Raw genomic sequence first — 12,249 nt, 5'->3', positions numbered from 1 at the left:
ATCGGGGTCTAGCCCAATCGCAGCCATGGACGACTATCTGGATAGTCCCATGGAGAGCGAGGACAACTTCCCATGTAAAGGTTGTGGGGAGGTGAGTGCAGACGAAAGACGCCACTACTAATCTTCGCCCAATGTCACAGTCACTAACTGTGCTCTGAACTCAGATACTCGAGGAGGGCAAAGCGTTCGAACTTGGTAAGTCTGAATTTCTACTGTAGTTGGACGTATTGCTTTTGAGTCTTTGATTGCCCGTCCCTCATTGCGATTCTTGTCTATACCTCGTGTGTGTTCCTGATGGCGTCACCGTCGTCATCGTCGTCTCCGTTGCAGTCTCCCTTGTCTATCAGGTCCAAGTTCAACTCGTCTAACTCGGACTTAGCGGGGAATCGTTGGCATCTGAATTGCTTCCGTTGCAATACGTGCGGCACCCTCCTCGATTCCGATGCGAACCTACTCCTTCTCGGTGATGGCTCTCTCATCTGTAACAACTGTACATACAGCTGCAGCGCGTGTGGCAACAAGATCGAAGATTTGGCCATACTTACGGGAGACCAGGCCTTCTGTGCAACGTGTTTCCGATGCCGAAACTGTAAGAGAAAGATAGAGAACCTGCGATATGCGAGGACGTCGCAGGGGATTTTCTGCATGAGCTGCCACGAGTCTCTGATGGCAAGGCGGAGGAAAAAATCCAAAGCGGCAGCCCAGGCCAAAGCGCGAGAAAAAGAAGGATCACCCATGGTTGTAGACAAGAGTCTACCTGCGCTCCCACCGAATGCCATACCGAATGGCGCTTTCTCCAATGATCGTGTCGAGCCAGAGTCTGACACCCCTACCGAGCTGTCTCCCCGACCGCGTCCCACGTATCAACACCATGATTCTTCCTCAAGGAGCAGTTCGAGACCGGCCCGATCACCCGAACGACCGTCTATTGAACATGGCCTGAAGGAGAGCGGTTTGCCCCTGCCAGGAAGCTACCGCAACAATCGTAACTCGTCAATATTCTCGGGTGCCGATAACGTCAATAACACTGGAGGTGGTGGTGGGGACGACCAAGGCTTCTTCATCCCTGTGGCCCTGGACCCAAGTCCAGCCCCATCAGCCACCCCGAGGTCAACATCTGAGACATTTAACACAGACCCCAGCAGGAGGACGAAGGAGAAGGATTATTTCAGCATCTCCAAGAACGGACCCGCGCCGGACAGAAGAGCCGAGTCCCAGACGTCCACTCCTCATATCGCCTTTCAGGAAAAGGGGCGCCAACCATCATCTGATTATGAAACCTCGCCTGTAAAGGATCTAAGTAGGAAGTTGTCGAAATCGTCGCGCCAAGAAAAGGTTGCGCAGCCGAGGACTTCTGAGGATCGATCGCAGAAGGCGACCAACGGCAAATTCTCGGCAAATGAAGAATTCAAGTTGCAGGAAGCCCCAAAGAGTAAAAGGTTGAATAACAGAAGCGGTTCTCAGTCCAGCGGATTGCAAGATGTTGGTTCACGCAACAGCCAGGGCTCTGGGTGGAGGGACAAAGATGGTTCATCCAACGTCCCGCCGCCGAGTGCCGACTCAGCAAAGCAACAGCAAAGCAGTGATAAGTCGGGCACCCCTCGCAGTTCTCAAGACTCCCGTTTCCAGGACGATGATGAGGTCCGCTCCAACGACTCCTCACTTGCATCTTCTGCGAATCCAAAGTCCATCACAAGGAAAGAAGTACCACAGGGTGCTTCTCGCATGCAAAATCGTACGTATCTTACACTGCAACATTCACTCCTTCAGCTAACAATCGCACAACAGTGAACGGCAAACCTAACTCAGCAACCCATTCAAAGTCAAAGGGTTCGGAAGACCTTACTCCCCCAGGCCTCCCACCACGACCCAGCTTTGATCAGAAGCTCAGTGACACGTATATGGCACCACGGGCACCACCTGTGCCTCCCAGTCGTGCTGCTGCTGCTGCTGGAAAAGAATTGAACATGGGTGACACAACTGATTCTAAGGCTGATGCCAAGCTCCCCAGATGGAGTGCTGGCGGTGGTGAGTTGGGCTTGGAAGAGGATATGGCGCGTATCTTGGGAACAGACGAGGGGTCCTCGTCCATCATGAGGCGGGTCTCCACTGCGGTTCGCCACGGTAGGACCAACAGCGCTGAACAAAGCAACAACCCTGCTCGCGTTATTCACACCCGGAGTGTGAGCGAATCTACACGCACCACTTCGTCGCCTCGCTGGCCCAAGACGCCAATTGCTGAGGATCCCCTGAATGGACTTACACACGACCTCGCGAGCATCTCCCTAGCTCCTAGTGAGGATGCTGGTCTATTGAAGCGTCGTCTGAGAAATTCGGAGCAGAGAGTAGCCGAGCTTGAGCGCCAATTTACTGGCGAGAAAGACCTTAAGAATATTGACGAAAGGCTGGAAGAAAAACGAAAGACGGTTTCGGTACTGGACACCCAGGCGGAGCTCATGATTCGCCAGATCGAAGTGTTGGCTGGCTTCGTCGAGCGGGCCAAGGAATCGAAGCGACCGATTGATCCCAGGGAGCTTGAAGATTCGGCTATTAAGGAATTTGTCCAGAAGCTGGACCGACTGAAGGCCTCGATGGCGGCCAATCTCGAGCAGCTTCATTGCGAGCGAGATGAGCTGATGGACGAAAAGATGAGGGCAGTTGCAGAGCGCGACCGCGCTCTCTTGGAGTTCGAACAACTATCCTCGAAGAATGCGCAGCTTGCTGATATGAACAACGACCTGACGCACCAGATCCAGGAGAAGTTCAAGAGCAACACAGATCAGCAGCGATCCCCCATGAGTGGGTTGGGCATTTACAATCAGCACAAGGGTACTTCCAACCATTCGGTGAGCTTGGATAGCAACAGCATCCAAACGGGTACTACTTTGATCCCGGACCAGGAAGAGCCCATCGTCGAGACGGGACCTACCGTTGTCAACATCCGCAAAGGCAAGGTGCAAAAGTTCAGCTGGAAGAAGGGCGGCAAAACCATGGCTCAGAACATCGCCAAGGGTGTCAACCGAACCGTCATGGGATTGCAGGAGCCTCGCGATCGCCGAGAACACCAGGGCTTAACAGGCGAAAACATTGGGATGCCCTACAACATGACGCACACTGTGGTCGAGTCCCCAGCGGGCCCAAGCCCGATGAACAATATGAATGCCATGAATGCCATGAATGGTCAGAATCGACAACAGCAAGCGGAACGTGAGCGACAAGGCTTCTTCGGCTTCAAAAAGGCGCCGACAACAATGCCAAAGACGCTTGGCCCAATGAATGCCTCGACGCACACCATCGCCGAGGCGGCTTCCGTACTGTTTGGGTCCGAGCTGTCCGAGCGTGCTGACTATGAACGAAGACACATTCCCTGTGTCGTCACCCGCTGCATTGAGGAAGTGGAACTCCGCGGAATGGATATGGAAGGCATCTACCGCAAGACGGGCGGCAACTCTGCCGTTAAGATGATCCAGGAAGGGTTTGACAAGAACGAGAATTTTGATATATCGGACCCGGACATCGACATCACGGCAGTCACTAGTGTGCTGAAGCAATACTTCCGAAAGCTGCCCACGCCTCTCTTGACCTACGATGTCTACGATCGCATTCTCGAGACCAACAGTAAGTAGTCTTCCGCGACCCGAATGTCGGCTGGCACTAATATGATTATAGCCATCATGAACGACGGCGAGAAGGTTGCCCATCTTCGCAAAACCTTCAACGCGCTGCCTCAGAAGCATCGGGACTGTCTCGAGTTCCTCATGTTCCATCTTGCTCGCGTTGCTCAGCGCGAAGCAGAGAATTTGGTAAGTCATGATATGACGAAGCTTATCAAGATCACTTCATTGACTTTTTTCAGATGTCCCCGAAGAACATTGCTGTCGTCTTCGCCCCTACCGTCATGAGAGATACCAACATTGAGCGAGAAATGACCGACATGCACGCGAAGAACATTGCAGTCCAGTTCATTATCGAGAACAGCCACAGGATATTTTCCGAGGACTAGGTGTCCAGGAGAAAACCCGTGCCGGTCAGGATGTAAGGACTTGAACATCAACATCAGCCTTTATTCTCGTGCAATGCAGCAATGTTGCTCGATTTCTCCGGTGCGCCTTCACGAACTTGCAACAACTCTAACCCTCTTCCCCTCTCCCCCCCCCGCGGGGGCCCTCTTGCGGATGCTCCACCACTCTGCGGGATATCAAGATATGGCCGTGCTGACGCTCAGACGATAAATCAACAGCTCTAATGGCCTGTACTGTCCTGTCCTGTCCCCTGAGCTGGGCCACCACCCACCAACCTACTCCAGTTGGCATGAGTTATTCCCAGACATGGAACATTTGATGTCTTATATCATCATGATACCTGAATGTATATACCTTCTTCCCCTGATTGCATTGATGAGGAGTTTTCCAGTCTTTTCGGTACGAAGGCGTACAGGCCCGGGTTCAAGGGATCGGCATGTTTCACGAACAAACCCTGGACACCACTACCCACCACAACCCAAACTCAATAGGAAAAGGACACTTCCCACGCCCATCGTTGGATCCAAATTCGATTTCTTTTCAGGAAGGTGTTTGCGAGCCGTGCTCCGGTTATGTCTTTGACGGCACGTTAGGAAATTTAATGATATCCTTGAGAGCATGCGAAATCTGGTTTTGTTTGGAATGTTTTCATCCCAACGTTCGGACCAATCCTCAAAACCCAACTATGCACACGAGCAGACACACACTTGCTCGGCAGTTGGTATACACGTGAGAGAAAGACGGAGAGCTGAGAGAGTTTGCGGCCTCCCCTGCTTTAGACAAGTCAGACATTCCATGTATTCTTATGCTGATGAGGGTCAGCATTTGGGCCGGAACTCGGAACTGGGATGGCTTGCCGACACGCCGCTTCCATTGCCTTGGTTTCAGAGAACGAATGCAATTCTTTCAGTCGATAACACCAAATGATGTCCGATGTTTTACATATATAGCTGGACATGATTGTGAACCGTTTGTTGATCACTACTGTCCGGGGTTGCTTGCTCCGAAGCTGGAACAGCACAGGGGACAATGACCTTGGTGAAGATAGTCGTGACATCTGTACAGCTAGTGAGGATGGTATGTCGGTATTACGTCTGGCACAGATTCTAGAGGCTTCAGGCGCCGTTGGGTTTTCCAATGCCCCCAATCAGTTGCTAGAAAACCCCGGAGTCGCCCTGTAATTATACGGTCCATAGCACCCACCATCGGCATCTTAGAAGTTCATCCGAGATGTGTATCTTTCGTATGTCGCACCAGAAACGAACAACTCCTAGAGTGCAGTGTATAATTACAAATCCATATAACAAGCTTGTCTGTCCAGTGCCAAAAGAGACCATCCATCCGTTCCTCCCCACAAACCAGCACCTCCTTATCAGCCCCGCCTTGCCTTGTCCAGCAAGCCCAGCCAGCCAGCTTTTATATGCCACCAACTCCTTGTCCTGTGTCAAAACCCCATCTTTGAGTAAAACAGATGATGCCATGGAGATGCTGTTATACCGCAAACCCGTCTGACGCGTAACGCAGCTTAGATACGATGCCGCATAACTCAACTCAGACACCATCACCGGGACAGTAGACCACAGATTCGTCCTCGAAACGAGACTTTCCCTTCTGTCCCCGAGAAACAAAACGGACAACTAAATATACCACAACCGACAGACAAGCCCGCAGAATCTGGCCGCATGTACGCCAGCCCCTCAACTAAGCGGCCGCTTGACCCTCTCTCTGGCGTTTGACGACGTAGTACGTGATGAGGCTTTTCGGGTCATCCTTGACGCTCTTCATGGACTCCCAGAAGGTGTTCTCTCCGAGCCGGCTATGGAGCGCTACGCAGAGCTGCACGGCGTCCATGCGCACGCCGCTCTCCTTGCTCTCCAGACAGCGGCTCGCAAGGGCTGCGAGGTCGTGGATCTCGGCTTCGTTCGGGACGAAGGTAGTCCGTGTGTCGATTAGCTGCTTGAGCACGTGGAGTCCCATGGAGAGGCTGCGGCAGCCTTTGGCGTCGGTGTCCATGGAGCTTAGACGTCGCGTCATGGTGACGGTGATCTCGTCTGCGTCTCCGATTGTCACCAGCTCGTCGGCGAGTAGTTCGAGTCCGCTGACAATATGCGTCCGGGCATCATAGCCCGCTCTTGTGCCAAGTAGTGACTCTAAGCCCTTCGACACATGAGGCTGGAAACTGCCGCGCACCTTTCTTAGAAGCAGTTTGATGGTGGCCAGTATCTGGGCCTTCACGTCCTGTATCTTCTCTGGTGCCAAATTGGATAGGGGAGATTCGAGATACTCGAACAGTCCACTGATAAGCGCATCAAACTTTTCGTCGGTGAAAGGTACTTTGTTATCTCGAATCAGGGACTGCAACTTGCGAAAACCATGAACGTCGAGGTTTTGCGATTTGACTCGTGTCATGCCGCTCTCAAGCAGGCGAATGTTTTGGCGAGACTTGTCTGGGGTGTGACTGTTCGAGGTCGAATTTGCGTCAACGGACACAATTGATAGATTGGCCGCATCTTCATTAACTGGCTTGTCTTCGAGTACTGGGCGCTCTGGGCTCCCGTTGCTTGTTGAGCGTGGCTTTGCTTCTTGGTCTTCCGTGAAGGGGTCCTCGTAAACTTTCAGAGATGGTGCATCGACAGCTAGTTCATCTGTCGTCACGGGTTCGTCTAGCATTGGTGATGGCAAAAGTGGTGCTAGTGATATCTTTGGTGGAGATGACCTCGCGTTCTCCGTCAAGTTGGTCATATTGGGCACCAACAAAGTGAATTCCTCGTCAGCCTTGGAAGGACTACTAGAATTGAATCCATTTGTGGAAGATTTGGCTTTTGCCGGGCTGGCACGTGGCGAAGCAACGGCGGCAACTCGAGGTGAAGCAGCAGCAGCCCGGGGTGAAGCAAAAGCGGCAGCCCGGGGTGAGGCCACAGTCGCCGCCTTGGCTGCCGCTGCTTTCGATGGAGTGGGAAGACTGGATTCACTATGTGTTGGTTGGTGCCCTGGTCTCGTTCTCGTGACCGTCCTCTTAGGAGATCCCGATATAGTCTTCGGAGTGACGGCCTTGGACTTGGGATCGCCCGGACTTGACCGCTCCGACTCTAGGCCATCCCGGTTTCGACCAGAGTATGGTCCGGCAGTAGCGGGCCGAGGCATCTCCGGTCGTCGCCTTGCGGGTCGCATTGGAGCTACGGACATGCCGCCATGGGACATTGTAGATGGTTCGGCTCGTGGGCGAGTTGCTGGGGCAGCAGGAGCGGCAGGGGCTGTGTGAGAAGAAGAAGCTGTTGAGTGATTTGAACTCGACATATTAGATACAGACCGCGACGGGGTGATAGTTGCCATGGCGGATCCTGGGCGGGCTGGTAGGTTCCTTGTTTTCGATGCCAAGGCGGCTTTCTTCTGTGCCAGCATTGCTTCTCGTAGCGACGGTTTCGGAGGACCGCCGGTGGTACTCTTCGAAAAGCCCAAACCAGGTCGAGCAGCAGCCACTGGCTCGGCCCCCCGTTTAGGAGAGTTAGGGTTGTTTGGATCTTTCTGGAGTAGCTTCTGTGCAGTCGCGTCAAGTCCATCCATGATCCTGAATCTGGTCAGCTCTACATCCTTGAACGATGGAAATGGAATAGGGCCGTGTGGCTTACGCTTCTGCCCGCGCCGGCCAAATACCAGCATAGACCCAATACGCCGCTCGCATTCTTTCTCTGACGCCAGGATTGGCATCATTAAGACCTTTCTTGATGCACTTCTCTACCACTTCGAGTCCCCCGTTGTGTTCTAGATGGCTCTTGTGGTGTGCCTCCTTCTTTAGCAGTGTGATCAGCCACCCGCTGGCATAGGTCCGTGGTTGTACATTCTTATCCTGGCAGGCTATCCACACGTGTTGCATGATCCTAGCGTTGTACGTGGTTCTGCCCATAATTGTATCCACCGTCGTGTTGGCTAACTGCGAGGCTATCTTCTTGGTAGCGGCACACAACTTGACGCAAGCCTGCAGTAACAACTCGACCATCGGATCTATGCCGGGGCCAAAAGTGTTTGCAAGGTCTTGGACTAGACCACAGCCTTCCTTGGAGAGACTTGTCCGCAACGAACTGACCGCTTTGATGATGCCGTCGAGCAGGACCCTACAGCCGGTGATGAAGGCATCCGGGAAGTCTGCAGCATTTCCAGCGATGAGCCTCCGGAGTTTTATGACACTCTCTTCTCGTTTCAGCCAATTCTGCTCCGACTCTCTGCCTTCAAACCACGGGTGCATGTCCCTGAAGATATCATCGAGCTCGCGCTGCGTGTTCACATAGGAAGGCTCAACCGAATCCGCCTTCACTTCAGGCATTGGCGTTACCGGCCGCTCCGTGGAAAGCGAGGAAACGCTTGCAGCCAAGTTTGGTCGGGCGACTGGTGCGATATCTGGCCGGACTTCTTCGGCGGGTACCCTCGTTGCAGGTCCAGGCACGAGCTCCTTGACTATAGCCGACTCTATTGCGGGTCGTACTTTGAAGTTCTTCAACTGCTTCTTCAAATCTGACTTCGCACCATTCGGGGCATCTCTACACAGCCTCCGTTAGCTGATGATTGCCCGCAAGCAAATCGAAAAGTCGCGCCTCATAACCCACCTGAACAGCTCAATGACAGTCATCTTGGCGTTATCTCTCACCATGCCGTCGGCATCTTCTAGCAACTCCATCAATGTCGGGACGTAGGCCCGGAACGGTAAGCCGTGGTCCTTGTGCATCTACCCAGTCTATTAGCGCGCTGATTCTAGATGCCAGAATGGCCGTGTTGTTTTGCGCACCTGGACTAGCCATTGCATGCCCGTCTCTTTGGCCCTTGGGTTCTTGCCTGCCATGGCCGTGTTCCGCACGAACCGCTCGGCGTCTATTGGCGCCGCAGTATGTATAGTCACCATAGCCTGGATCGCCAAGCTTCGCAACTTGTCCTTTTGGTCGCCCATCTTGTCGACAACAAGCGGTAATGTGTATTTGGCCTCCTTGGAGATGTACTTGGGCTCCTGGCGAGACAGTCGCGTCAGGAGGTGGTTGAGCGACGTAAAGCCAGCGTTGACGAGGACGGCATGTTGCGAGCTCGACGCCAATCGCAGCGCCTCGAAGACGGGCGCGACACAGGGATCGGGGACATTGTGCTGTTTGATGGAGGATTTGACTGCCGTGACGTGCTGCACTTTCACGTCCACCGAGACATCCTTTCTGAGTATGGCTATCAAGTCTTCGACTTGCTGCTCGGATAGTTTTTCGGCCATGGTCGCCTCGGGTCGGGACTGAATTAATCGGCTGTAGTTACAATACGTGTGGGCGACAGATGATGCGTGAGATGCGCGTCACCACAGCATGCCGAGTCTCGTGTGGTCGTGGTTGTCGGCTGCAATAGGGGTGACTGCCGAATTGCGACGGACGGACTTGCCTGCGAATGGGGAAGGACCAAATGTTATTGATCTAAATTATTGAGAGTATCAAACCAGTCGCACATGGCAGCTCCGGACAGCGACCAAGAAACGATGATGCAATGTTATTTACCTTGGACGTGCGAAGTCAATAAAAGTCGCGCGTAATGAAGGTTTACTTCGGTTGGGACGGACCTGATTTCAAAAAGAATCCAAACGATAACGATGATGTTTCCTTGTTGACCATGACCCATGTCGATTCGGGCCATGTTACAAATACGTTCTGCTCAGCAACCGCCCTAAGCACGATCCCTGTCAGCACTGTTCTCGCGTCGTTCTGTGCGATCCCGTCCGGTCCCTGGATTTAGCTTGACCTTCCCCAGTTTTGGCCGGTCACTGGTCGACCCAGTCCAGGCACGATCAATAGGCGCGTTATTGACATATCGATGAGGGGTTGATCGGGGCCACTTGGGCATTTGCATCCACCAATGCTAGCTACATACGATGATGCCGCAGACGCAGTGGCGCACGTGTTTGCGATACAATTTGGTACTATCAAATGTCGTACGTTTTCGGGCCATTGGCTGCAGACTTAAACAGGGAGGGTACAGCTCAAGGCAGAACTGTATATTGTACTAGACATAGAGTGTGTTCTGCCAAAGGCAGATACGAAGGGTAGTGGGACAGACACGGCCGAAGTGTGACTGCATATATAAGTCTCTACAGTAAATATAACCATAGCTATAATAAGGCATTATACAACTAAATTTTATATGGTTCACCTATTGTAACGGGGTAAGGCCGGACATCAGGGAAATAGGTTACGGGGCTAGGAGAAAGGTTATTTTCTCTTCTTTAAGAGGCACAGAGGCAGAGTAGGACACGAGTCCCCCATCTTCACGCATCTTTTTCCATCATCTTTTTTTTCATCATCTTATTCAATCAACTTGACTTTTGTTTTCGATTCTAGTTAGCGAGATCTTCAATCATGCGGTTCTTTTCTATATGCATTTAGACACTACCGAAATCCTATTATTCTGCCCTCATCCTAGCCTTGATAATGACAGAGAATTGTATCTTGCTCTGATCAGAGAAATCTAGTGCCAGCGAGAGCTTTAATTCGACTTCCAGAGCCAGACGTCTTGTTCTGAGAATCATTCCGACGAGAGTCTCAGAGGCACATCCGACCAACTCGCGCACCAGACGTATAAGAGCGAAGCTTTTATAACCAGTACCACGATCTTCGTCTGATAAGACCAACAGATGGGATCTGTTGGTACTGGAGCCGTCTGTTCATTGTGTTAGGTGGTAGGTATATCCTACTGACCGCCTGACCCCGTTTCACTATCCGTTATTCCTAATTCTCTTCTAAGTAACTATTCCTTAATCCTCCTAAAAAGAACCTTGTATTCAATAAAGAGGTTTTTTTTCTCTTTTTTTTCTGGAATCTCGTATATTATTATATCCTGTGCAAGCCTACGGCTTATAATAATAAATAATATTAAATACGCCGTAGGTGTTAACCCTCGGTACCTCTACAAGTACTCCCTTAAGGGGCTATAGATGATATAGCGGGCCCTTAAGCCGCGTCGGGCGGTTATACAGGTAAACTTGTAGCCAAACGACTACTAAACCTCCTGTCCCTCCCTAAGTCTGTGCTACAACCCCTGCCTGAACTACCGATAAGCGTGGTAATGTGGCACTTAAATTCGTCCTCAGGGGTGGGATGCTGCTGATGTGCAGAAGATGCTCGACTATTTTTTGTCGCGACAAGTCGTAGTATCTGCTAATTGGGGTTCTCGTCGAGCGTATACATCTCAACCATACGCTCAAGTGGATAGACCGTAACGTGGTCTAGACGCTCGCAAGAATCGCGGCGAGAGGGCGTGCTGCGCGCCTTCTATCGTGAGGGGACGGGTTCGCCGACGAGCGTCATCGGATAGGCGAGGTCCGATAAGGGGTCGGATTAACGATTCGAATTCTGGACCGGCTGTCGAGTTATATTCCGCCGACGTAGTGCTTGACGGTCGACTGACTAGGATGCTCGTAATCCTAAACTGCACCAATCTCCCTATTATCGCTAGGTAGGCGAAGTCAACAAGGTGGGCAGCGCGCCGTAAGGGTTGACTAAACCCCCCTGTGTGTCAGCTGCGGGATTCGAACCCGCGACTCGTCACCGACCCAAGTGGGCGAGGCTCAAATCGGGACTTATCTACCAGCGAAGTGACCAACTACACCAGCCGACAACTTATAATAATAACAGGTCTATAGACCCGAAGTATAGCGGGTAACTTACCTAGTCCTACATGCAAGTGTAACCCTGTACTGCGAATTTGTATTCTCCGTGACTGTTGTTTTGCCCTTGCCCTATAAGGTTTCTGGATTTAACCCGGAGGTTCAATTTAATATCGGTGTAGGGCTGTGGATTATTTAGTAAGACGCCCAACTCTACTACATTCTTTCCCTGTTGCTTTCGTAGTGGGTATTGTCGAATATCACCTGTGTCCAATCGAGTAGTCGGAAGTGCGTAAGATTGTATATGAATGAGGTGTATCGTTCTCTGTCTTCTCTGTTCTCGCGAACTCCCGTTGCTCTGTCTTTTATAGATTCTTTAGAACATATCGGAGGTACATTGTTCAGGTATCTGACCCCTAAGTGGACAGTAACTTTGGTGTTACTTTTGGGAAAAGGGGTTCCTTTCGCCTTTTGAACTTTAAGTGACAATAGTCTTCTCTAGTGCCATATTATTTCTGAACCTAGGAACAAGGTGCCCTATCTGACAGGTATACGTGGTCCCTATAACCGCCGCCGGATTCGAGCCGCTGGGCTAGTTGCCGTTAA

General features: G+C 51.8%; 2 protein-coding genes and 1 non-coding gene across 3 annotated transcripts; 1 reads left to right on the top strand and 2 right to left on the bottom strand.

Moving 5' to 3' along the window:
* Positions 1-197: 197 nt before the first annotated feature.
* BCR38DRAFT_217902 (uncharacterized protein) lies at positions 198-4,067 on the top strand. The gene is made up of 4 exons (XM_040854216.1): positions 198-1,735; positions 1,789-3,618; positions 3,670-3,803; positions 3,857-4,067. The coding sequence occupies exons 1-4, from the start codon at positions 295-297 to the stop codon at positions 4,001-4,003; spliced, it is 3,552 nt and encodes a 1,183-aa protein (XP_040714597.1). The 5' UTR covers positions 198-294; the 3' UTR covers positions 4,004-4,067.
* A 1,656-nt stretch (positions 4,068-5,723) lies between these two features.
* BCR38DRAFT_485723 (STU1 protein) lies at positions 5,724-9,267 on the bottom strand (the record flags this gene model as incomplete). The annotated part of the gene is made up of 4 exons (XM_040863931.1): positions 5,724-7,590; positions 7,652-8,557; positions 8,624-8,742; positions 8,803-9,267. The coding sequence occupies 4 exons, from the start codon at positions 9,265-9,267 to the stop codon at positions 5,724-5,726; spliced, it is 3,357 nt and encodes a 1,118-aa protein (XP_040714596.1).
* A 2,283-nt stretch (positions 9,268-11,550) lies between these two features.
* BCR38DRAFT_t191 lies at positions 11,551-11,653 on the bottom strand. The gene has a single exon. It is a non-coding gene; the product is annotated as a tRNA-Thr (tRNA).
* Positions 11,654-12,249: the final 596 nt, after the last annotated feature.

Source organism: Pseudomassariella vexata (genome assembly GCF_002105095.1).
Source record: "Pseudomassariella vexata strain CBS 129021 chromosome Unknown BCR38scaffold_8, whole genome shotgun sequence".
Lineage (NCBI taxonomy): Eukaryota > Fungi > Ascomycota > Sordariomycetes > Amphisphaeriales > Pseudomassariaceae > Pseudomassariella > Pseudomassariella vexata.
Note: the sequence above shows the minus strand (reverse complement) of the source record. Positions and strands in the feature narration are given on the sequence as shown.